Genomic DNA, 26,967 nt, shown 5'->3' on the forward strand with positions numbered 1-26,967 from the left:
TTAACTCAGATCATTCATAATATCCATCTGCAGGTAGGGGACCTCCATAAAGAGCATATCTCGTGTTATGGCCTGGACGGTCTTCCGGCTCCTATGGTATTGGGGCTTCCCTGGCTGGTGGCTCAAAATCCAGTGGTGGATTGGCAGGCCGGGGAGATTGTGGAGTGGAGTGAACATTGTAAGGACAACTGCTTGAGTAGTAGGTGCTCTACACTCTCTGTAACATCTTTACCTGCCTTTCTGTCAGATTTTATGGATGTGTTCTCTGAGAAGGGTTGTCAGGGGTTACCACCTCATCATCCATATGATTGCCCGATTAATCTACTACCTGGGGCCAAACTACCTAAAACCCGGTTATACAATCTTTCCGGCCCGGAGAGGAAGGCTATGAAAGATTATATTTCGGAGAGTTTGGCTAAGGGACACATCAGACCCTCTTCTTCACCTGTGGCTGCAGGGTTCTTTTTCGTTAAAAAGAAAGATGGGGGCCTACGTCCTTGCCTGGATTTCCGGGAATTAAACCGGATAACTATCCGAGATCCCTATCCTCTTCCTCTCATTCCCGACCTCTTTAATCAGGTTGCTGGTGCTAAATGGTTCTCCAAAATGGATCTCAGAGGAGCCTATAACCTGGTTCGCATCAAAGAGGGGGATGAGTGGAAGACGGCTTTTAATACTCCGGAAGGGCATTATGAAAATCTGGTCATGCCATTTGGTCTTACTAATGCGCCTGCGGTATTCCAACATTTTGTCAACGATATTTTTAGTCACCTTATTGGGAGATTTATTGTGATATATCTTGATGACATCCTGGTCTATTCCCCGGATCTGGATACACATAAGATCCATGTGAGACAAGTGCTGCAGATATTAAGGGCCAACAAATTGTTTGCTAAGTTAGAAAAATGTGTGTTCGCCGTAAAAGAACTGCCATTTCTGGGGTATGTGTTGTCAGATTCAGGTTTCCGCATGGATCCAGAGAAAGTCCGGGCGATTATAGACTGGGATCTGCCTGAGAACCTGAAGGCATTGCAACGCTTCCTGGGGTTTGCCAATTTTTATAGAAAGTTTATAAAAAACTATTCCTTGGTGGTCAAGCCTCTGACGGACATGACCCGAAAGGGATCCGATTTTTCCAAATGGTCACATGCAGCCAAAACTGCCTTTGCATCTCTGAAGGAGAGATTCACCTCGGCCCCTATTCTCGTACAGCCAGATGTCTCGCTTCCTTTTATTGTAGAGGTTGACGCATCAGAGGTGGGGGTGGGAGCGGTACTATCTCAGGGCCCGTCCCCTGGTGAATGGCGTCCGTGTGCTTTCTTTTCGAAGAAATTGTCTACTGCAGAAAGGAACTATGATATTGGCAACATGGAACTTTTGGCTATTAAGTTGGCTTTTGAGGAGTGGCGTCATTTTTTGGAGGGGGCGGTTCATCCCGTCACGGTGATTACTGATCACAAAAACTTATTATATCTGGAGTCTGCTAAACGTCTCACCCCTAGACAGGCTCGGTGGTCGTTATTTTTTACTAGGTTTAATTTTGTAATAACCTATCGCCCGGGGGCAAAAAATACTAAGGCGGATGCATTGTCTCAAAGTTTTCCTGGAGGGGGTGATGTTGAGGTACCAGAGCCCATTTTGCAAAAGGGGGTGGTGGTCTCTGCATTACACTCAGGTTTGGAGGGGAGGGTGTTGGAAGCTCAGGGGGACGCCCCGGCCTCCTGCCCCTCGGGTAAACTGTTTGTGCCAGAAAATTTACGACTGGAGATACTAAAAGAACACCATAACTCCACACTGGCAGGACACCCAGGTAGTAGGGCAACCTCTGAGTTAGTGTCTCGTCGGTTCTGGTGGCCTAAATGGCGCCAGGAGGTGTTAAATTTTGTGTCTGCATGTGCTACCTGTGCTCGTTCTAAGGTAGATCATACTCGTCCGGCAGGGCGTCTTTTACCTCTGGCCATCCCCAACAGGCCTTGGACGCACCTGTCAATGGATTTCATTACGGATCTACCAGTATCAGCGGGGAAGACTGTTATTCTTGTAGTTGTTGACAGATTCAGTAAAATGGTGCACTTTATTGCTCTTGCCGCATTGCCTAATGCTAACACACTGGCTCAGGGTTTTTTTGACCACATCGTGAAGCTTCACGGGGTCCCTTCCGATATTGTTTCGGATCGTGGTACCCAATTCGTTTCTAAATTTTGGAAAGCTTTTTGTTCTCGTTTAGGGGTTCATCTGTCGTTTTCTTCATCTTTCCATCCACAGTCCAACGGTCAGACTGAACGTACCAATCAAAACCTAGAGACATATTTGAGATGCTTTGTTTCCGAAAATCAGGAGGAATGGTCATCTTATTTACCGTTAGCCGAGTTTGCCATTAATAATCGTCGTCAAGAATCCACCGATAAGTCACCATTTTTTGGTGCGTATGGTTTCCATCCTCAGTTTTGTACGTTTAGTGAGGGGGGGGCCGTCTGGGATTCCCGAGGAGGAACGATTTGCGTCTTCACTTTCTTCAGTGTGGCAGAGTGTGCAAGAAAGTTTGAAGAGCATTGGTGGTAGATACAAACGTGCGGCTGATAGGAAGCGCTCTGAAGGTCCGGACCTTGGGGTGAATGACTTGGTGTGGTTGTCTACCAGAAATATCAAGTTGAAGGTTCCCTCGTGGAAATTAGGTCCGAGATTTATTGGTCCTTATAGGGTAATTAAGATCATTAACCCGGTGGCTTTTCGTCTGGAGCTACCTCAGACTCTAAGGATCCATAATGTCTTCCACAGATCTCTGCTTAAGAGATATGTAGAACCTCCTGAACCATTGCCACTACCGCCTCCACCGGTGGTTGTTGATGGCAGTCTTGAGTTTCAGGTAGAAAAGATTGTTGATTCACGATATGTTCGCTGCTCTCTTCAGTACCTGGTGCACTGGAAAGGTTATGGTTCCGAAGAGAGAATGTGGGTTCCAGCATCAGAGATAAAAGCGGACAGACTCATTCGGGCTTTTCATAGCTCCCATCCGGAGAGGCCTGGTCTTGAGGGTCCAGGGGCCCCTCGTAGAAAGGGGGGTACTGTCACGACTGTGACTGATCCAGACAGGTCTGGGAGGAGAAGGTCGCAGCGACTTGCTACTCGCGATAGCTTGTGAGTTTGCTCCGTGGTTCAGGGTATGTCATCTGGGTTTTGCCTTGTGAACCTTTTTGTCCTGACTGGGAGTTTGTAGGCATCCTTCTCAGGTGAGTCCTGTCTGCCACTCCCAGCTACTATATTAGTTTCACTTTCACTTGCAGTCATTGCCAGATATAGTCCTTACTTCCAGTGTTCCAGTGCTACTCTGACCTTGGAAGGAGATCGTTTGATGGTGTTGCTGTGGAGCTCTTGTCCGGCGTGGACTGTCGTGTTTGGGATCGCCTTCTCTGCTCGTGACTGGATAAGTCTATCTCTGCTGTTGTTTGTTTGTTGCTGTCTTCCCCTGTTGTTTTCCTAGACGTGAGTGATGGTGACTAGCGCTCCCATCGGCCTTTCCCCAGTCCAGTCTTGTTAGGGCGACTGAGGGTTTAGGCATCCTGCTCGCCGCACGGGTTCACACCCCGTCTAGGGTATCAGGGCAGACAGGTGCCAGCTTAGGGTTAGTCAGGGGTGGCCATTCTATTTCCCATCCGTAGGTAAGGGTCCCCCTTCCCCTCCGTCTGGTGCGACACGACTGCTGCTGGGATAGCGGTCGTGACAAGGGATCAGTGGCCCAGCTTGAACATTCATTCACCCGATCATTGCCGCCAATCGCACATTTGCTGGGAGATCAGATATTTTATTGGCAGCATATCAACCCATGTAAACGGGGCAGGTGCTACCAGCAAATGAAAAGTGTTATCCCTTTTTCACATGTCCGTGGTATGTCCATAACAGCATGATCTGTGTTCCATGCATGACACTGTCCACAAACCATCCGTGTTTGATCTGTGGTTCTGTGATTTTCAGTCCGTGAGTCATCTGTGTTTCACGGACCCTACTATGCTAAAATTAGTGTCCAGAGCATCTTCTAGCAACGAACTTTGAAAACCATGGACCAAACACGGGTACCATGACCATCCATGTTGTGTCAGTGGTTTTCACAGACCCATAGACTTTAATGATTGTGTTTTCTCTGTTATTGCAAACCTAAGGCTTTATTCACACATCAGTGTTGTGGTCAGTGATTTACATCAGTGATTGTGAGACAAAACCAGGATTGGAGCCTCCACAGACATAAGGTATAAGGGAAGGATCTGCACCTGTTCTGTGTTTTGACCCACACCTTGTTTTGGCTCAAAATCACTGATGGAAATGACTGACCGAACACTGACGTGTGAATGAGGCCTAACTGTGTGAATAAGAGGTAGTTCACATCGTTATGCATTCAGGACTTTTTCTTCCGTCTAAAACAGGGATGCTCAATCAGCACCTTGATATGCCACACCTGTGAGGTGGGATGGATTATCTCGGCAAAGGAGAAGTGCTGACTAACACAGATTTAGACAGATTTGTGAATAATATTTGAGAGTAATGGGTATTTTGTGTATGTAGAAAATGTTTCAGATCTTTGAGTTCAGCGCATGCAAAATGGGAGCAGAACCGAAAGCGTTGCGTTTATATTTTTGTTCCGTGTATATAGTCCTATGGGAAATTAATTAGTATAAATCGCATTTTTTTAAAGGGGTTGTCCCATGATACATGTTCTACAGTTTTCAAACCAGCACCTGGATCTGAATACTTTTGTAATTACATGTAATTAAACATTTAGTATAGCCAGTGAGCTATTCAATAAAATGTATCTGTATAGCGCCACCTGCAGTTTTCATTTTTTCTTATTTCTTTGACCTGCTCACTGAGATGGCCGCACATGCTCAGTGTTATCCTTCAACTGCCGCCTGAGCTGTGATAGGGAGAGCATGGACACGCCCCCTTAGCTGCAGCAGAAAAGACCCTCCCCTAGAGCTGTCAGCTTGTTATAAATCTAGCAGAGCAATGAATGGGGAGATCTCTGGATCCATGTGAGGTACAGGGCTGGTTCTAGCTTTGTTACAAAGAGGTTGTCATGTCCTATATAATGTCTGATTTCCATGTTTTTACATTAATCATGGGATAACCCCTTAAATTTAAACCTCTACTTATTCTGAGCTTTGGAGTACAATGGGGGGTCCGTATACCCACTTACACGGGGAAGACTGTCAATCACTGATAAGACTGTCTACATGTCATCTGTGCTGAGAGAGCAGAGTATGTGTTTTACTGAGTCCTCTCCCATAAAACTATAGGTCTGCTCAGCTCCTCCCGCTCTATAACCTGCTGTAAATTCATTTTCATGGTGACAGGGTCTCATTAATGGAAATAGTTGCACCTATTCCGTGCTTTGGATCCATTCCTGGTTTTGGCTTGCCAAAACTGATGCAAAATACTAACCAGAATCTGCAAGTGTGAATGAAGCCTCAATCTTAGATTTAAACTGGTGTGATGATCTGGGGAGCCATTGCATCCGACAGTCAGTCACCCCAAGTATTGATATGAGGGACATTATCAGCTCAGCGATATGTGCCAGGAACGTCTCCACCCAATTGCAACACTTGGCCTGCTCAGTCACCAGATTCATCACCAATCGAGTATTTTTGGGACCAACTGGGACACCAGCTTCTGTAGCCTATGAGTGTACAGGATCTACAGACCCAGCTGCCAACATACTGAACCTGTATGCCTCCATGCCCAACCATATCTCTTCTTGTATCCAGACTAGAGGTGGTCCAGCAGGGCAGTAGACCCTTCTATCAATTGTACAGTTTTCCCCGATAAACGTACCCTTTCTCTCTAATATTGTAATCACCTACCTATATCATCATTACAGTCACACATAGAAAGTTTTATTCGAGTCCATCAACTCCTTTGTGGCGAGTTATTTTTTTGTCGATGAGTGTATTTACGGTATACATCTGTCAGGATAGTAAACTAGATCTTTTAGAATGATTCGTGATTTTCATGTCACATTTCTATTTAAAGATGTTAAAGATTTTGCTGTCTTCAGAAGTAGTACATGACATTATGAGGTGCGTTCTGTCTGCCGAGACTTTTCTCATTGTCTCTTTAACTTTGCAGGACGCCCTGGGGCTCCCTCTCTATTTTGCCATGAGTGTTCAAGCGTTCCGACTGGTGTGCGCTTCCGAGAAGGAGCATCTTCCCCCAGGGATACAGATTGAGTGTTTGGAGTGCTGTGGACATGACCTGTATGTTGGCACTAATGACGGCTGCATTCACCATCTCCTGCTAGTAGAAGAAAACAACACACAGGTGACTGGCCTCGCCTTGGTTCAGCCGTCTGATCACAGTAGCTTCACAACCACCCGACAACATTCTAGACAGTTGGGTTTAAAGAAGCCAGTATGTGAACTGAGAGCGGCCTCGGCCCTGGGGCGGTTACTAGTGCTGTGTGACAACACCATTACTTTGCTGAGCAGTGACTCTCTTGAGCCAGTTGCAGGAACTAAGATCCGGGGGGTGCTCAGCTTCACCCTCAATGAGAATCCGGTGAGTGGCGACCCCTTCAGTGTGGAGGTTTGTCTGATCTCTTCTAAGAAACGCACTGTACAGATCTTCAGTGTGGGTCAGGAGCGGGTACAGCTAGTGCGGGAAGTCACCACACCAGAGCAGCCCTGTGCACTAGCAGCAGATGGACATTTTCTGTGCCTGGCCCTCAGCAGCCGCTATGTTACCCTGAACTATAATACTGGACATTGCCAGGACCTTTTCCCCTATCCTAGTGAGCAGAAGAGGCCGATCATAAAGAGGATCAGCAGACAGGAGTTTCTTCTGGCTGGACCCGGAGGTTTAGGTAATGAAGAAAACCAGAATGTCTTCTTTTAGCCATTCATTATGTTATCAGAACCAGCATTATTATTGTGTATAATGCAGACCTCTCTCATTTATATCTTACATTTGTGATACTTGTTATAATGAGTAGAAGTAATAGTGGGCATGCCCTACTTTCCAGGTAAGAGCGTTACATTCCTTTGGATTCCCCTATCTGCAGTTTCTGAGGTGAGGTTTAGGTTTTCATTAGTCAGTTTTTTTATGTTTTTAATATAATGCACTACCTGATGTAATATACGATTATGCCTTCACCTGTAGATCAGCGGTTAGTCTTCACAGGGCAAATACTCCCACTGCTATCTCAATTATTTATTTATTTTTTTTGGTAATTTTTTTTTTTTCTTTTTAATTTCCCATTTCACATGTGCTAGAATGGTACGTCACTTCTGGGGATACGCTAGTGATGTGCCTTTCAAGGACATGTAAAACAGCTGAGGCCAATGATAGGCCTCAGCAGTCACAAGACCAAACATTTTCCGGTTTACCTGAAGGACAGGGAACAGGACCATAGCACAGGCATGGCAGAACTGCAACAGTTGAGTGGTTTTTTTTTGTTTGTTTTTTGATTGGGCACAGGTTACAAGGATTGAGTTGGTCAGCTCCTAGGATGGACAACTTCTTAAAGGGAACCTGTCCCCGGGATTTTGTGTATAGAGCTGAGGACATGGGTTGCTAGATGGCCGCTAGCACATCCGCAATACCCAGTCTCCATAGCTCTGTGTGCTTTTATTGTGTAATAAAAAGGATTTGATACATATGCAAATTAACCTGAGATGAGTCAGGGACAGGACTTATCTCAGGTTAATTTGCATATGTATCAGTAACCATGATCACCAACACGATAATAAGGGTATATGCCAAAGACGATGCACACCATAGGATAAAATTTATATTGGACAAGAAAAATAAAAAAAAAGGCAAAAAAAACTGGAGGCTTTAAAAAGTACATATGAGAGTACTTCCACCCATAGCACAATACTTGATAATATAGGAAAGGGTGGATCCCCACAAAAAAAAAAAAAAAAAAACGACCGTAAAGCTCCTGAAATAGCAAATACCAAAATGCTATTTACACGTAATTAATCTGCAATGAGAGTACATAATAAATATTCCATATATACCATAAAGAAATTATTGAAACTACATGACATGACGCCCCATATACAGAGATAAAGTGCAAGTGCCAGTGCTAAAAAAGAAAGAAAAAAAAAAGTGGATAATTAATACGACCTGAAATACCACCCACGATGCTAGGGAGGCTATTGGCAGCCCCATTGAAGTGAATGTGTGTGCATCCGACTCCCAAAAAATGCATGAGCCTTAAAACTTGCAATAATAAAGTACCTATATCACATATAGCATCAGGGATTAGGGGGATTTTACTATGGCTATAAACATATAGATGAGATCCGCACTCCTGAGTCTATTTTTGTCAGGGGATACACTTTCTGATATGTTGTTTCTGCTCTTTTAGGGATGTTTGCCACAGTAGCAGGAATCTCTCAGCGTGCACCCGTTCATTGGTCAGAAAATGTGATTGGCGCAGCAGTATCTTTTCCCTATGTGTTGGCTTTGGATGAAGAGTTTGTCACAGTGCACAGCATGCTGGATCAGCAGCAGAAGCAAAGCCTGCCGCTCAAGGAAGGTATCATTCTGCAGGACTTCGAAGGTAATGGACGTGTTTTACATTATGATATTGTATTACAGTATGTCCAATCATGACACACAACCCCAAAAAGTCCCATGCTGAAGTAAAAGGAATCTACTTTACCGGTCCTACGGGACCTGTGCATCTTCAGAGGTGACTCCTGAAATCATGATGAAGTCCCTGACTATGCGTACATAGGTGTACTATACTTTCTAATATCCAGTAATCCAACACATTGGCAGCCTTGCCCTCTATGCCTGCAATTTCTGTTTTGCCTGTTCAGTGTTGTCCCAGCCACATTGTTTGGATCCAAATCACCATTTGCCTCAGTTCACAAACATGACTGATACTATTCAATATGAGGATGGCAATTAGGGTCCAAATAATGCCCCTTAGAGCAGCAGAACCCAGAGCAGGAAGTGTTGTCATGAGTACAGATTTCTGGTACAGGTTTAAATCCTCAAGAAAGACCTAGGCATTACATACTAAAACATAACTTTCCATATCATCACCACGACGGCCATACAAGGAGATTGACCCCTGACCTCTGTAGGGGCAGGAAGCAGAGAAAGGTTTAAATGTTCCCCTCCCACCACCAAACACCAGTGTTTCCTGTCCCTACAGAGGACAGGGGCGGAGAAAGGTCTCCGCGGGCAGCCGCCGTGGAGATGAAGGCAGAAGTGGTATGGAGTCGCGTACCTGCTTTTGCGGGCCCCCCCTGTCTGCCCGCGGTCTCGTACTAACGCCGGACAGGGGGGTGTAGGGAGAGACTCGCCTCCGGTTGATCTGGGGCCTGCTCCCGGGAGCACGGAGATGCCCGCTGGTTCATCGAAACCATGCCGGCTTGTGCTCCCAGCGCCGTGCGGCGCTATACAAATTCGTCACTTCCGGGTAGCCGGACGTTTCCGGAAGTGACGCGGACGGAGGGGGCCGGCTTCAGAGGGCGGGAAGATTCAAATGGATTCTCCTGCCGGCAGCGTGTTGTGGTGAGTACCTACCTGATTTCGGCTGTACTACAGGATGTCTGCTTCTGAACACACCGAGACCTCTACTCTACCGTCCATAAGTTCCCCATAGGGGAGAGTTTTTCTTCCTCTCTCACCGGGGCACATTTTAATGGGGTTTTCTCTCTTGGTTTTCCAGACTGCAAATGAACCTCTGAGAAAACCCAAGAAGTCATTGAAGTGTATCTCATGCCTCAAACGACTTCCTGATGATTACCCTAAGAAACTGTGCAGGGTCTGCATTACTAAGATTGTCCGGGAGGAACAACCGTCCCTCATGGACGAGATTAAGTCCATGATGCAGGAAGAAATTAAATCCTCTTTTGCGGCTTTTTCCTCTCTTCAAACAGTGAAGCCTGTGGTTTCGGAGCCCCCCGCTAAACGCCACAAATCGGACGATGATGTCTCATCCGACTCTGAGGTTTATGGGGGTTCAGCTTCCTCCTCTAAACATATGGAGGATGAAGATAAGCTCTCTGAACGGGATTTTTCAGAAAACAGAAGGAAATTTTATTTTTCCTCTGAGGATATGCCCGAGCTGTTAAAAGCCGTCAGAGCTACTATGGGAGTAGAGGAGGTTCCCTCTACGCCGTCAGTACAAGATGAGATGTTTGGAGGTCTCAGGGTAAAGAAATCCAGAGTCTTCCCTATTAACGAGAACATCAAGGGGATGATTTTGGATGAATGGGCAGATCCGGAGAAACGGCTAGGCGTCGCCAGATCCTTCCAAAACCGGCTTCTCTTTGATCAGGAAGAAGCTAGGACATTTAATACCATCCCTAAGATTGACGCCCAGGTAGCTAGGGTCAATAAGAAAACCAGCCTACCATTTGAGGATGCTTCTCAACTCAGAGATCCACTGGATAGAAAGGCTGACGGCCTGCTGAGGAGATCCTGGGAAGCGGCCATGCTCACGCTTAAGTCAAACATAGCAGCCACTTCCGTGGCCAGATCTATGTTCATCTGGCTCTCTGAGTTAGAGAATAGGGCCTCCGACGATTCCTCTACAAATGAAATCATGAGCGCCATTCCCCTGTTAAAATCCGCTACAGCTTTTTTGGCAGACGCTTCCGCGGAGTCAGTGCGTTTTTCAGCAAAAGATGCGGGTCTGTCCAATGCAGCTCGCCGTGCCTTGTGGGTGAAGTGCTGGTCGGGGGACAAAGTATCTAAATCCAGATTATGTGGCATCCCTTTCTCTGGAGAATACGTTTTCGGACCTGAACTAGAGAAAATCCTAGAGAGGGCCTCCGATAAAAAGAAGGGTTTTCCGGAGGAGAAGGTCTATAAAAGGAAGTATCCCTTTCGTGCCCCTTCCAACCAAGGTAGTCAATACACGGGGAAGGGCAAGTCGGGCCGTTTCAGTTACCCCAAAGGGGGGAGAGGTAGGGCTCCCGCTTCTGCTCCCCAGAAAGGAAATGGAAACCAGTGACATCCGGGTGGGGGGGAGATTGAGGATGTTTTTTCCCCGCTGGGAGGAAATATCCTCAAACTCCTGGGCTCTGAGGATTGTAGGGTCGGGTTACAGAATACAATTCTCGGACCTTCCCCCAAAGAGGTTTTTGGTCACCAAGGTTGCGGTCCCAGACTTCAATCATCCAATTTACGTGGGCATCCGGGAATTACTCGCAAATGGGGTAGTGGTGAAAGTACCTCTATCCGAACAGGGAGGGGGTTTCTATTCCAACCTCTTCCTAGTGAAGAAGAAGGAGGGATCCTACCGCACAATTATAAACTTAAAGCGCCTGAACAGATACATTACTTATCAAAAATTCAGGATGGAGACCCTAAGATCTATAGTCCCTTTGCTCCAAAGCAATTCAGTAATGTGCTCGGTCGATCTGACCGACGCCTATTATCATGTACCAATACATCCCAGCTCTCAACGGTTCTTAAGGTTCGCGGTCAGAGACCATCACGGCAGAATCCTTCATTACCAATTCACCTCTCTCCCCTTCGGCATATCATCAGCCCCTCGAGTTTTTACAAAGCTAATGATCGAGGTAGTGGCTTATCTAAGAAAAAAAGGTCTGACAGTCTTTCCGTACTTGGATGATTTTCTGATTTCAAACAGTTCCACTCCTCTCCTGCTGAGAGATCTAGGTTTCTTCCGTCAAACTCTAGAAAGCCTGGGCTGGTTGATCAACATAAAAAAATCTCAGTTAGATCCGACAACGAAGATCCAGTTTCTGGGGGTTATTCTGGATTCTCAGAAACAGATAACCTGCTTACCTCAGAGCAAGATACGGGACATCCAAAGGAAGATCTCCATCTTCAACTCAAAGAATCTCTGTTCCATCAGGGACTCAATGAGTCTACTGGGGATCCTTACATCCTGCATACCATCCGTTCAGTGGTGTCAGATCCATTTTCGAACCCTACAGATGTGGATACTCAGGGTTTGGGACAGAAGAGAATCTTCTTTAGACCAAAGGGTGATCATCCCTCAGAGGATAAAGACCTCCCTTCTTTGGTGGAAGGACAGGCTAAAGATCTCCAAGGGGGTGCAGTGGTCAAGAAACCCCTATGCCCAGATCACCACAGATGCAAGCCAGTACGGTTGGGGAGCAAAGGTCGGAGAAGTTTATTACCAGGGAGTCTGGCCCAGATCTGTCAGCCTCCAGTCATCAAACCTTCGAGAACTAAGGGCAGTCTGGAAGACTCTAAGACAAGCAAAAGTTCATCTTCAGGGCCATCATGTAAGAGTCCTGTCAGACAACACGACAGTGATCAGGTATTTAAACCATCAGGGAAGCACAGGTTCGTGCAGCCTGCTGGAATTGTCGGCAAGAATATTCGCCTGGGCCGAAGCGAACGTCCGGTCAGTATCCGCAGTCCACCTGAAGGGGTCCCTAAATGTGGAAGCAGACTACCTAAGCCGGGCAAGAATAGATCACTCGGAATGGTCCTTAAACGAGGAGGTCTTCCTGATGATAGTGGACAGGTGGGGGAGACCTACAATAGATCTCTTTGCCACTCGAGCAAACTCAAAATTACCAGTTTTCTGTTCCCTACATCCCAGAGACAGCCCGAGTTTCCTGGACGCTTTCCCTCTCAGTTGGAACCGAGGTCTCCATTACGCTTTCCCTCCTCTTCCATTAATACCGAGGGTGGTACAGAAGATCATACAGGACGGTACTTCAGTCATTCTGGTGACACCCTACTGGCCAAAGAGGAACTGGTTCCCAATCCTGTGGAACCTTGCCAGCGAAGGTCCTTGGATTCTACCAAAAAGACGAGACATCCTTCATCAGGGTCCGATCCTACACCCGGACCCGGACTTCCTCAACTTAGCAGCCTGGATCCTGAGACCCAGATCCTAAAGCGTCAGGGTCTATCAGAGGCGGTAATTTCAACTCTAAAGGCTTCCAAAAAGAAGGTGACCTTTTCAATTTACCTAAAGATCTGGAAGCGTTTCTGCTCATGGTCAGGTTTGCCTTCACCGAATACCTCATCCCCAAACATCCAGATGATTCTGGATTTCCTACAAAGAGGTTTCGAGATGGGATTAAGACCATCCACACTCAGGGTACAAGTATCAGCCCTTAGTTGCTTTTACGACACCGAGCTGGCAGGCCATAGGTGGATAAAACGCTTCATGAAGGCAACAACAAGACTACGTCCGACCCTAAAGTCTCATGTACCTTCCTGGGATCTAGATATCGTCCTTAGGGGGCTATCGCATCCTCCATTTGAACCATTCCTGGTTGCCATCACCTCAGCCAGGAGAATAAGTAAACTACAGGCCCTTTCAATTAGAGAGCCTTACCTACAGGTCCTGGATGACAGGATAGTCCTAAAACTAGACCCGTGTTTTCTACCAAAGGTGGTCTCGAAATTTCATAAGGACCAGGAGATCACCCTCCCTTCCTTGTTTAATAACCCATCTAACGATTGGGAATCTACCCTTCATTCGCTTGATGTCAGACGGGCAGTACTGGATTATTTAGAGACCACTAAAGACTTTAGGAAGTCAGATTGCCTCTTTGTTCAGTTTGGAGGAAGAAACAAGGGTCAGAAAGTTTCCAAGTCCTCCATTGCTAGATAGATCAAAGCTACCATCACCTCCTGTTATTCCCTACAGAATCTTTCTTGCCCTGGCGATATCAAAGCCCACTCTACCAGGGCAATGTCTTCTTCTCAGGCAGAAAGAGCGGGTGTCTCCCTAGAGGAGATCTGTAGGGCAGCCACTTGGTCCAGTATCCATACTTTTGCCAAACATTATAGGTTGGATCTTTTTAAAAAGACTGACATGGCCTTCGGACAATGGGGTTCTTCAGTCTGTGTCCCGCCCATAGATTCATATTTGATATACCTCCTTGTATGGCCGTCGTGGTGATGATATGGAAAGCCGGAATTAGTACTTACCGGTAATTCATTTTCCATGAGATCACCACGACGGCCCGTATTTCCCTCCCTATTGTTACCCGGGGGTTGATATGATGAAATATCTTCTCCTGTTTATTTATTTTTTCACGTGTGTAGCCACCACCCTTTACTCTGATATTTTGGAAGCACTGGTGTTTGGTGGTGGGAGGGGAACATTTAAACCTTTCTCTGCTTCCTGCCCCTACAGAGGTCAGGGGTCAATCTCCTTGTATGGCCGTCGTGGTGATCTCATGGAAAATGAATTACCGGTAAGTACTAATTCCGGCTTTTACTTGAAGTCCTTAAAATTCAAATAAACACAAATGGTGCTCAAATCATGCGGTGAAAAACGATAAACTATAAAAACATTATTTTGAGTACGTGGTCAAGACATTTACAGGTTTATAATGGAATGGTCTTACCAGATCCTGAAGTACATATACCGATTTTTGTCTGCCCAGTGTTTGTCCTTCACTGTCAAGACGAGACACATAGAAAACAGCAGGGTCTGTATCACTGAGGTATATCTTCTGGGGACATAATCCTAAATAACCCTACCATGTAAACCCTGAAATTGGTTGGGATGAGGGCTATTAGTCCCTACCTAGCAGTAATACAGAGCACCCGCCCCGATAGGGGCGACCCCGTCAGGAACCTGTCCCTTTAAGGGGCCTATTCCCTAAAAATATCCCTCTCTCATGTCCCGACATGACATGTTTTCATTCCATTTGGGGACTCATCAGGGGATATGTAAGTAGAGAGTCAACGCTCAGAAGTGTAATGGGAGAAGTTACCTAAGTGGATGTTCGTGGAGACCCTAAGTTTTGTCTTCTGGGACTGCTAGAAGTGGATGAGGGGGATACTAACTTATCTACACTCACCTAAAGAATTATTAGGAACACCATACTAATACGGTGTTGGACCCCCTTTTGCCTTCAGAACTGTCTTAATTCTACGTGGCATTAATTCCACAAGGTGCTGATAGCATTCTTTAGAAATGTTGGCCCATATTGATAGGATAGCATCTTGCAGTTGATGGAGATTTGAGGGATGCACATCCAGGGCACGAAACTCCCGTTCCACCACATCCCAAAGATGCTCTATTGGGTTGAGATCTGGTGACTGTGGGGGCCATTTTAGTACAGTGAACTCATTGTCATGTTCAAGAAACCAATTTGAAATGATTCGAGCTCTGTGACATGGTGCATTATCCTGCTGGAAGTAGCCATCAGAGGATGGATACATGTTCTCATTCTGTTTACGCCAAATTCGGACTCTACCATTTGAATGTCTCAACAGAAATCGAGACTAATCAGACCAGGCAACATTTTTCCAGTCTTCAACAGTCCAATTTTGGTGGGCTCGTGCAAATTGTAGCCTCTTTTTCCTATTTGTAGTGGAGATGAGTGGTACCCGGTGGGGTCTTCTGCTGTTGTAGCCCATCCGCCTCAAGGTTGTGTGTGTTGTGGCTTCACAAATGCTTTGCTGCATACCTCGGTTGTAACGAGTGGTTATTTCAGTTAATGTTGCTCTTCTATCAGCTTGAATCAGTCAGCCCATTCTCCTCTGACATCTAGCATCCACAAGGCATTTTTACCCAAAGGACTGCTGCATACTGGATGTTTTTCCCTTTTCACACCATTCTTTGTAAACCCTAAAAATGGTTGTGCGTGAAAATCCCAGTAACTGAGCAGATTGTGAAATACTCAGACCGGCCCGTCTGGCACCAACAACCATGCCACGCTCAAAATTGCTTAAATCACCTTTCTTTCCCATTCTGACATTCCGTTTGGAGTTCAGGAGATTGTCTTGACCAGGACAACCCCCCCTAAATGCATTGAAGCAACTGCCATGTGATTGGTTGACTAGATAATTGCATTAATGAGAAATAGAACAGGTGTTCCTAATAATTCTTTAGGTGAGTGTATATGTATGCAGAGAATGCTGTTCCAGGCCCGAATAGTAATAGCTAAACACTGGACCAATCATGACCCGCCCACCTCTCAGGAATACCTTAATAGAATGAACACCATCCTAAGATATGAAAGGGGAATATACTTGAAAAGGAAGTGTCCCAATAAGTTTCTATCTATTTGGCAGGGATGGTTAAGTGCTCCGGGTCTTGTGCCAGGGACCCTCGCTGCGGAATGCATAAGAGACCAAATTTCTGGGACTGGGGGACTGTGACTGCGGTAGGTTGGCTTGGTATAGTGGGAACGCTGGGCATTATGGCTGCGCACTAGTGTTTCGCAATGGACAGTGCTGCAACACCGAAGAGATACTGCTTTTGTAGGGCTCGGTCGTCTCACAGGTTTGAAATGCTTGAGGGTGTTGGGAGGTGGGGGGGAGTTTGGTTTAACGATCGGGTTTTATTATGATGTGTGTACGCCCTGGATACATTGTGATTAATGTGTACTCCTTGGAAATAATAAGCTGACGCAACAACATTGTATTTATATTTAAAAAAGGGCACAAATTTATTTTATTATACATGCCATTGTATGTTGAATTATACACTATGTGCATATGTTGTACACTGTGTTTTACTCTTTCATTAAAAACTATCTTGATTTAAAAAAAGAAGTGTAATGGAGATGTCAGATGAACCGGCAACTCCTATGATGGTCTCCAGAGAAAACAGTGGTCTGTATCTGGACTGGTTGGGGAAGTGTCCCCACAGAAACCCACGTCTCACCGCCTGTAAAGTCACACGGAGGGAGCGTTGTGACTTTACAGGCGGGGAGACGTGGGAGTTGCCTATTCATCTGACATCTCCATAACACTTGGGGTCCGCAATGCACGGGCACGACCGTGGGTCAGCCGCATGCGGATATCAGACCCATTCACTTGAATGGGATCCGCATCCGACAGCCCGCACCACAAAAAAGTAGTGCATGCACAACTTTTTTGCGGTGCGGCGGCACGGCCAGAAACACCACGGAAGTACTCTGTAGTGCTTCCGTGGGGTTCTGTTCCGCATCTCCGTGATTTTGGTCCCAGTAAAGTGATTGGATCCGCGATCCGTGGTGCGGGGTGCACACGGCTGATGCCTGTGTATTGCACACCCCCTGTATGCGGCACGCAATACGGCCACGGCCGGGCAACGGTCGTGTGCATGAGCCCTAATTGTATGGCCACACGTTCAGGTTTTTTGAAGCCACCATCAGCTGTGGATTAGAAATGAGAGAATCAATTCATCTTATTAGCAGCAGTTCTTCACCTGTCCCCATGGGCTTGACAATCTTCTGTCAATCTTCCGCCTTGTCGCTGCTTAGTGTAGCGGTGCCAGCTTAGAAGCACTCATTCAGTCCTGCAAGCACTTTTGGGTAGTGGCACCTGAGCAGTCTCTGTACCCGCAGCCGAATCAGTGCTTGCTTGCTTACGCCTCTACACTGAGCAGAGACAAGGCAGAAGATTGACAGGGCTGGGCTAGATGTCTGGCCCTGTCAATCTCAGCGTCAGGTGAAGAGGACAAATACTTCTTCACAACTTCACCTTTTTTAAATCCACTCCTGGTTTTGACTTCAAAAACTGCATAAAAAAACCCTGAATGTGTGGCAGCACCCTGAGGAGTTTCTTTTAATTTGTGCTTTTTTTATTATTATTTTACTCACTTATATAGCGGTGACATATTCTGCAGTGCTGTACAGACATTATCACTGCTCCCCAGTGGAGCTCACAATCTAGGTTTCCTATCAGTATGTCTTTGGAGCGTGGGAGGACAGGGCTCTTGATGCTTTTTATTTTCCCTACTAAAACAGGAATAGTCTTCTTCCGTCATCTTGTTTCACTCGGTCAGTAGTATGTGCTGTTGCTTCCTTCCTCTTGTGTAACAGGCGAGAATTTGTCTGTTCTGGGCAACGGCAACCTTGTATAGTTCTAATAGTTCATCACATAAAGCGTATGAGAGCTGCCTGCAGGGTTTGTTGAGATGAACCAACAATAATTTTTAAGTACAAATGTAAAAGATCCTTATGTACTAAAGAAGCCCACTCTTTATTTTGTGGCTTTTCCCACTATTTCACCCGCTGCAGTTTGATGGAGAATATACATATTTTGCATGTAATAGCTTTAGTTAATTATTTGAAATCTCCTGTAATCTTTCTTTCTGTACAGCCACTTGAATTAGACAGTGGGTATATTGACTATAAAATCTTCCCTGTTACCTGCCCTCTATGCATTTGACATACTGGTGCTTGCTCTTTACTGCAGAACGCCAGGAACAAAGTCACTGTCACCTGTCCCAATGTCAGTGGTTTGTATGTAGCTTTCTGACCTCCAATGTGGACATGAGGCAGGCAAATTCTGGACATGAGATATAAGACTTCAGCCACTGCTGTACCTGGTGCTACTTTACATGCATTGCCGCGTGGACTGCAATGATTCTTCCTAGGCCGATATGACACTTCCCTCACAAATTACAGGGGTTTTCCAAGTGTTTTTTTTTTTACTGATGACCTATACTCTGGATAGGTCATCAGTATCTGACCAGTGAGAGTCTGACACCCGTGACGCCTGCCGATCAGCTGTAGTAGCACCATGGCCTTCTCCAGCTTTTCCTAGGCCATGTGACGTCGCGTTCATCGGTCATATGGCCTAAGCGCAGCTCAGCCCCTTAGAAGTGAATGGGACTGGGCTGTGATATCAAGCACAGCTGCTATACAATGTACGGCGCTGTGCTTGGTGAGCTCAGAGAGGGCCGCGGCGCTCACAGGGGTGCTGGTGCCTTCTCAAGCAGCTGATCGGCATTGGTCCACCACCAATCAGATACTGATGACCTATCCAGAGGATTGGTCATCAGTAAGAAACCATTTTAACTTACATTGTTGGATTACATATCATATTGAAAGAAAATCAGGCTATCTGCAATAGTCTCACTTTCCTACGCCACATACTTACCCAGTAATTGACAGGAAGAATGTGAACCATGAATGCAGATGGAGATTACCTTCCAACCGTCCAATTTTTTCACCCATTTAGAGCTCCATTAGAGTAATCCCATAAACAATAGTGGACTGCTGTGGTCCCGGACATCCCCTCTCTTTTTGTGAGAGCAGTAAGCTGTAGGACTGGTATTTCTGGTGCACTCTTTCTCCTCACACAGTTTTCTGCCCAAGTACTATAGAAACATTTTCAAATCTGCACCGTGCTGTATTCTGCTGAGGAAAGTTAGATTTCAGCCTGAATTTCACCGCTGCCATTACAAAGGATGAAATCCATAGATGAATCAAAATCTGAGACCTGATCCACTGATCCTGTGTATTTGCTCCAGATTTTTGCTCCCTGTGTGGACATAACTTGTAAATATTAAAGGGAACCTGTCACCTCTATTATGTTGCCTTACTGAGGGCAGCATAGTATAGTGAGAAACCCACTGAATTCAGTGGACTGTCACTTCTGAGCTAGTATTAAGTACTCTTTTATAGTATTGACAAGGCGAACCTCGCAGCGCCCGCCAGCACCGTGACAGAGATGAGTCTGATGAGACTCGAGACCTCACCCTCCCCGCTTGCTGCCCATGTTACAGGAGACGAGGAAGGGGGAGATCACGAGTCTCAATGGACTCTTACCTCATCTCAGTACTGTAAAAGTACTGAATTCTAGCCCAGAAGTGACAGCCCTCTGAATTCAGCGGGTCTATGGCTATGCTATGCTGCCGCAGCGAAGCAGCATAGTAAACGTGACCGGTTCACTTTAAAATTTTGCCTGCATTCAAATGGCCTAAGTTTTTAATGTCATATTTTAAACAAGTACAGCATATAGGAACCCTTGAAAATATTGGTATTATGTCATAGCTGTGTTGTGGGCATGTACACATAGGGGGACATTTATAAAAACAAGTGTAAAGGAAAACTGGCATAGTTGCCCATAGCAATTCCACCTTTCATTCTCTTAAGAAGCTCTGAAAAATGAAATTTGGAATCTAATTGGTTGCTATGGGCAACTAAATCAGTTTTCCTTTACACCAGTTTTGACTAAATTCCCCTTATAGTCCTGATAAGACTTCCTCTTGGAGGCAACACGGACGTTACATGGATGTCATCCGTGTTTTGCGGACCCCAAAAGACATACAGTTGTGTTAATGCCCTCTTATTCAGACTTCTTCAATAATATGCAGTATTTGAATTATTGACTGATTGAAGTTCTCTCTTTCTATGTTTTCCAGGTAGGGTAATAGTAGCAACCAGTAACGGGGTGTATGTTTTAATACCCTTGCCTTTGGAAAAGCAGATACAAGACCTTTTATCAAACCAGAGAGTCGAAGAAGCTCTTGTACTTGCCAAAGGTGCACGGCATAATATTCCAAAGGAGAAATTTCAGGTATGCAAAATATAGTTACATTGGTTTTATTGCATAAAAGGAATCACAAATTGACAATATTTTAGGCATTTCTCCATTATGATAGACCATCAATATCAGATTGGTGGGGGTCTGACTTTCGGCAGCCCACGATCTGAAGGGGGCACAGGGCGGGGTATTGTAGCTTCATCTTGTACTGTTGCTCCAAAGTAAACAGGTAGATAAAAGAAAGTAAACAATGAAGAGGCCGCGGTAGTCACACGAGCACCGCACCCCACTTCCAATGGAGGGAGAATCAGACCACCACCGATAAGATATTGATGGCCTATTTTAAAGAGGTTTTCTGGGCTTTTTCTATTGATGACCTATTGTCAGGATAGGTCATCAATATTAGATCGGTGGGGGTGCCTGGTGTCGGATCCCCGCCGATCTGATCAGCTGTATGAGGAGACTTGTGCTGTTTCCCTTCTCTCTTCCTGCTTGCTGCTGTATGTCTATGGCAAAGCTTAAGCGGACAGGAAGAGATAAAGGAGGCGGTACGTGCGCACTGCGCGCGCCATCTCCTCATACAACTGATCGGCGGGGGTGCCGGGTATTGTGAGGATAGGTCATCAATAGAAAAAGCCCAGAAACCCCTTTAAGGATAGGCAGTCCATGTTCTGAGCCCAGAAAACCCCTCTAGTAATCTGGGTATTATTACCAATATGTTGTTAAATACAAAAAATATAAAAAATGTTATAGCTCACCACAACCCTGTGCCTTGATGTCACATTGGAGCGGTGCTCGGCTTCTCCGTCCCGGCTTTTGGGTAAACCACTTGCACATAACACTCTTCTCCATAAAAAGTGATGCTTTATTAATTTCAAGTTAAAAACATGTTTCACAACTGCATAATTGGTTCAATAAAACAACCTACGCGTTTCGGATAGCACCCACTGTATCCTTACTTATGGTCTGAGTAGTGTTTTCATTCCCATTAAAACATTTAGTAATCGTTGCTGGGATCTCAGTGAAGAAGTCCGCTCAGTAGATTTCCTCATTCTTGTAAATTCAGCTTTTTATGTTAATGTGCAGAACTCCATGTGAAATTAAAAGTCCAGCGGACTAGTCCGGCCTCCTGTTACATGTCGTTTGGCCATGGTTTATCAAGTAGCTTTACCACTTCTTGGGAAGGCTAAGATTATACAGGTTTCAATATAATCTCCTAATACTAATGTTTTCTGTGTGTTCCTTTACTGAGTTTGATGTCTCCGTGATGCGGCTGCTGTCAGTACTGTCAGGTTGACCATACCGGGCACGTTGCCTGTCAGCTGTAAGAATCAGGCTTCGATGACACTGTCACTCATACTGGCAAACTGGACTTCATCTACAGTGAAATGAAGTGTTCCACATGGGCTCATCATGGGGATGGCTGACGATCAGAGAGGCTCCTGTCACACAGTTATGATGACAGCTCAGCGTCCCTGGCTCTATACCTGTGTCTAGGGGGAAGATGACTCACCTGAGATGGTACTGGCTGTAGCTAACAATGTGATGCAGTACTGAGGCATCATGGTGATGGCATAGCATGAAGGAAGAGAAAGTAGGGGGACCTCAAAGATTCAGGATGATGTCTGATCAGAAGTAGATAGGAGGCTGAAATCCAAGGAGGTGAATACAATACACATACAAGAAGCCCAGAGCTCTACAGACAATCAGGTGGAGATGCAATGATGGAAAAAGATGAGTGTTGAGCTTGCTGGTGGGTGCAGTCACTGGTTGTCTCACTAATAAAGTATTTTTGTCTTGAGGAACACTCTCTTATCATATGTGAAGGTAAAATGAAGCACTGTATGGAGTCAATTCATTTCAATGGATGTCGGAAGTCTTTAGGAACTGAGAGCCACACTTGATATGGCTCACAGCTTCAGTCAATAGAAAGAGGTGCCAATCAGGGGAACCACCGCCAGCTTAACCTGCCCAAAGAAAGTAAAATTGAAAGCGGCTATAGAGAGAGATCTTTATAAAGAAGTCCATTATAACCTACTGGCCATATTTCTGTACATTGTGACATCATGTCTGATATTGTTGCCAAGACCACGGTAAAGCCAAGGTTTCTTGAATAAGGGAATATATATAGAAGTTGAGGTTAAAAACCGTGTCTGTTTTGCTGTGGTTTTACAGTGCAGTACTTGACTGCACTTATTTTTACAGGTGAAAGGTAAAATACATGTGTTTCCCCTGTAAGAACTGCCCAGTCAATTACCACATCAAGGAACTGTGGCAAAGCTGCAGTTTTCAGATGCAGATTTTTTTAGGTGGTTATCTACCAGTCCTCCACAACATCTGAATACATCCTAAGGTTAAAGATTCTTTATGTTCAGGCAGCACCTGATATCTGCATTGGTGGACCTGTGTGCTGTTCAGCCGGCAGCCTGAATCGCGTCATTTGTATGCGTTTCTCCTTTAATTATTCCATTCAGTTATGGTTATTACTAAAAGGCCAGCAAAAAAATAAGTGAGTGCACAGCTACATATTGTGATATTCTGAAAGGGTTACGTGTCAGCCCACGTAGCATACCGTCAATCTTCTTGGTTTTACAAGCTCAATAAGCAGTGTTTGTTTTTCCATAGGTTATGTATAGAAGAATCCTGCAACAGGCTGGGTTTATACAGTTTGCTCAGCTTCAGTTTTTAGAAGCAAAAGAATTATTCAGGTAAAGAATACCCTTAATTGGTCTGAATCTTATGTCTGTACCAAAGATAATTAAAGTGTAGCTGTTATTTCATACTTTTATTGAATTTGAATTTATTTTTTATTAGAAAACACCCTGTAAAGTGTATTCTTAGCAACACTACTGAATGCTGAAGACAGCTATGTGTAACCTACAGAGGCAGGCTCCTCAGCCTGCCTGTTATCTCCCTTCCTACATGTGACCTACCATATTTCTGACCTGTCTCTGTCTGTCAGCATTTGAAAGCAGATGATCCTGGCACTCGCTTTCTTCAATATGCTTTTATTATCACAACATCAGATGTTAAATAGCACATGTTTCGGCCTGTCCAGAGCCCTCGTCAACTAGCTATTTAGTATGAGGGATATATTGTATATATTTTCTGCTTTTAAGCTGTTACTAGAGGGGTTCAAACTCACAACCTTTTGCTTCAGAGAAGGAAGCCTTACTAGTTGTGATACCAAGCACACTGTTGTCTATGGGAAAAGGAAAAAGGACATTTTAGTTAGAAAAGTTCCATTAGCTGGTCATAGTGTGCACTGTAGTACACTGGTAAGGCATCTGTCTTCCACGCAAAACTCATAAGTTCAAGTCCTGTGGTAGCAGCAAAAGACTGATTTATTTAGTAATCACACAAATCTAATGCAGGAAAATAAATTATATATATGTCTATATACGCGTGTGTGTGTATGTATGTATATGTGTATATATATATATATATATATATATATATATATATACATACACACACACAGATTGTACAGGAAAACTAGTAAAGGTTTTTAGAGAAATTCCACTTATTTACAGCTGTCAAGCCTGTGGCTCAGCTATCAAGGCACATTCGTATATGTGAGGGGGGAAACTTTTCTAGATGGGTGGTGACCATGGCGGCCATTTTGAAGTCGGCCATTTTGAATCCAACTTTTGTTTTTTCAATAGGAAGAGGGTCATGTGACACATCAAACTTATTGGGAATTTCACAAGAAAAACAATAGTGTGCTTGGTTTTAACGTAACTTTATTCTTTCATGAGTTATTTACAAGTTTCTCTTTGTTTACATTGACATGTCGCCGAGGTTAACACGTGAGGAGCGGACAGAAATTGTGTTGATGTCTGGTGAATGCAGTAACCGGGTCATTGCAGCAGATTTCAATGCAAGACACCCTACGAGACCACCCATCTCCCATGCTACAGTTAACAAACTGCTTGCTAAGTTTCGTGAAACTGGTTCAGTGTTGGATTTGCCAAAATGTGGATGCATGAAATCTGTCTCTAATGAAGAAACATCAGTGGCTGTCCTAGCTTCATTCAGCAAGAGCCCACAGCGTAGCACTCGCCGCATGTCACAAAGCAAGGGTTAACAGCCAAACAAGACTGTATCTTTATTGCCCTGACTCTGCCGTTTACAGAAACACCCAATATGTGGCCGTACACTACTGTACAGCCACACAGCGGGGCGTAGAGTGAAAGGTGCGCCGTTTGGTTTTTGGAAGGCAGATTTTTATGGACCGGTTTATTTACACCGTGTCCTGTTTCAACCCCCCTGATGCACCCCTGGAGTAGAAACTCCCTAAAAGTGACCCCATCTAAGAAACTACACCCCTCAAGGTATTCAAAACTGATTTTACATACGTCGTTAACCCTTTAGGTGTTGCTCAAGAGTTATTGGGGGGGGGGGGGCAAGCGGCAGCACACCTGGGGGGTCTAGGGTCACACAGCTGAACTGGTCCTTAAAAATTGGGTTTTGGAAATTTTCTTAAAAATGTTAAGATTTGCTTCTAAACTTCTAAGCCTTCTAACATCCCAAAAAAAGAAAAATGTCATTTACAAAATGATCCAAACATGAAGTAGACATGGTAAATGTAAAGTAATAACTATTTTAGGAGGTATCACTATCTGTTTTAAAAGCAGAGAAATTTAAATTTTGAAAATTGCAAATTTTTCTAAATTTTTGGGTAAATTTGGTATTTTTTTTATAAATACAAATGAAATATTTTGACTCAAATTTACCACTGTCATGAAGTACAATATGTGACGAAAAAACTATCTCAGAATGGCCTGGATAAATAAAAGCTTTTTAAAGTTATCACCACATAAAGTGACACATGTCAGATTTGCAAAAAATGGCCTGGTCCTTAAGATGAAAAATGGCCGGTTAATTCCCGGAGAACCCTTTTAATAACAAAAATAAACAACAAAAAATAAAGAGAATTGTTGCCAACAAAATGCCTGTACTATTAAAATATAAATGTATTTATTGCTTATTGTGAACTCGATAATGGGAAAAAAACTAACTGCAGATTTACTGTTTTTTTGTTGTTGCTTCATCTGAATAAAAAATTATCAAAAAGTCATATTCCAACATGATATCAATAAAAAATACTAATTGCCCCGCAAAACCCCCCACCTACTTGGCTTGGTCACATTTTCAGCAAATTTGACTCCACCTATAGCATGGGGCCACCTCTACGTTTTCTTACAGGGCCACTTTGAGTTCCCAATCCACCCCTGGTCCTATAGAGCACTTCAATTCATAATTACACGTTTCCAAGAACTATTTTTGAGGAGAATAGTTAAGTCCTACCCCTCAGGTATTGGCCACACTCCATAAGCAATGCCAGAGTGCCCCCATTAATAGTGCCAGTCAGAATGGTATGTTATTTACAGCAAATCTGAAAACTAAATTGTAGTCAATGTAACGTTTACTATGGGGTAAAAGTTTTTAAAGAAAACAAAAGCAAACCAAACTATTCTCACCATCTCCTCACTCCAGGACATCTACATGAGCAGAGAACAAGTGGCAGCTGATATGTCCCACCCTCTGCAGACGATGATCTCCATCGTCTGACAACAGATAGAGGACAGTGTTTCAGTTTGGTGAACATTCAGTGACTGACCACCACTGCTGAGCAGACACGTTTTGCCAACCTTGCAGAGTCCAGCAGATCATCTTCCAAGCATGCGCGAGCCATTTTGACACTACTTATGGATTTGAGTTACTGAAAATGTAAAACATTCCCAGCCTTTTCCATAGCCATTGGAAATGTATGTTATCTTCTTGATATATTTTTGCCTTGTATTGCAGAAGCAGTCATCTCGATATCCGGGAACTCATCTCTCTCTACCCCCTCCTCCTTCCATCTTCCTCTTCATTTATCCGTGCGCACCCTCCGCTACATGAATATGCTGATCTCAATCAGCTGACACGAGGCGACCAGGAAAAAGTTGGAAAGTGCAAACGTTTTCTCATGTCCTACTTAAGTGAAATCCGCAGCACAGAAGTGGCAAATGGGTACCAGGAAGATGTAGATACTGCCTTGCTAAAACTTTATGCTGAAGCAGATCATGAGAGCCTCTTGGATCTACTGGTCTCCGATAATTCCTGTGCGGTGTCAGACAGCGCAGCCTGGTTGGAGAAGCACAAAAAGTAAGTGGTCTGTAGATGGCCTTTAGTGATTTCAACTATTCTGTGCTTCAGAAATTACATTTAGGAACGTTTTTCCATTGTACTGCTACGATGCTAACAAAGAGCTATAACAAACAGACTGCAGCCCCCATGTGGCTTCACAGTGAGTTTACCCCTCCCCTGTCCCCCCAGTACCCCTGTGTCCCTTTCCCTTTAAACCCACTAATCACACCTTTCCAAAAATGCATGCTGTCACAGGTTTTAGACATGCTTTCGTTGAACGGCAACTCTATATACGGCCCTATTGAAGCAGCAGATTGAGCTACTGACCTTTATATGGGGCTCTTTACTAGGAATCGACCGATTATCCGTTTTACCGATATTATCGGCTGATATTCAGGATTTTCAATGTTATGGGCATCTATTTTGCCGATAACGAATCTGGAACAAGGATTGCGCTGCTGTCAGCGCTTTCCGTGTTCCCTCAGCAGCACAGGGGAGAAGAAAGCAGTCTCTCCCTCACCCCCTGTGCCGCTGCTGCCACTAATCAGAGGAGAAGAGGAGGGGAGGGGCTGTGGCCACTGCGCCACCAATGATGTTGACTCACTCATTCATTCAACAGGAGGCGGGAGCTGGCTGCAG

At 44.7% G+C, this 26,967-nt stretch overlaps 1 protein-coding gene across 1 annotated transcript in view; it reads left to right on the top strand.

Moving 5' to 3' along the window:
- TGFBRAP1 (transforming growth factor beta receptor associated protein 1) overlaps nt 1-26,967 on the top strand; it is a 44,794-nt gene that overhangs the window by 6,864 nt on the left and 10,963 nt on the right. Inside the window, exons 2-6 of the mRNA XM_040425014.1 lie at nt 6,118-6,850; nt 8,363-8,557; nt 20,072-20,226; nt 22,819-22,901; nt 26,005-26,346. Coding sequence (XP_040280948.1) covers nt 6,148-6,850; nt 8,363-8,557; nt 20,072-20,226; nt 22,819-22,901; nt 26,005-26,346 — 1,478 coding nt within the window. The 5' untranslated portion in view covers nt 6,118-6,147. The remainder of the gene's footprint in view (nt 1-6,117; nt 6,851-8,362; nt 8,558-20,071; nt 20,227-22,818; nt 22,902-26,004; nt 26,347-26,967) is intronic.

This window comes from Bufo bufo, chromosome 3 (assembly GCF_905171765.1).
Source record: "Bufo bufo chromosome 3, aBufBuf1.1, whole genome shotgun sequence".
Taxonomy (NCBI): domain Eukaryota; kingdom Metazoa; phylum Chordata; class Amphibia; order Anura; family Bufonidae; genus Bufo; species Bufo bufo.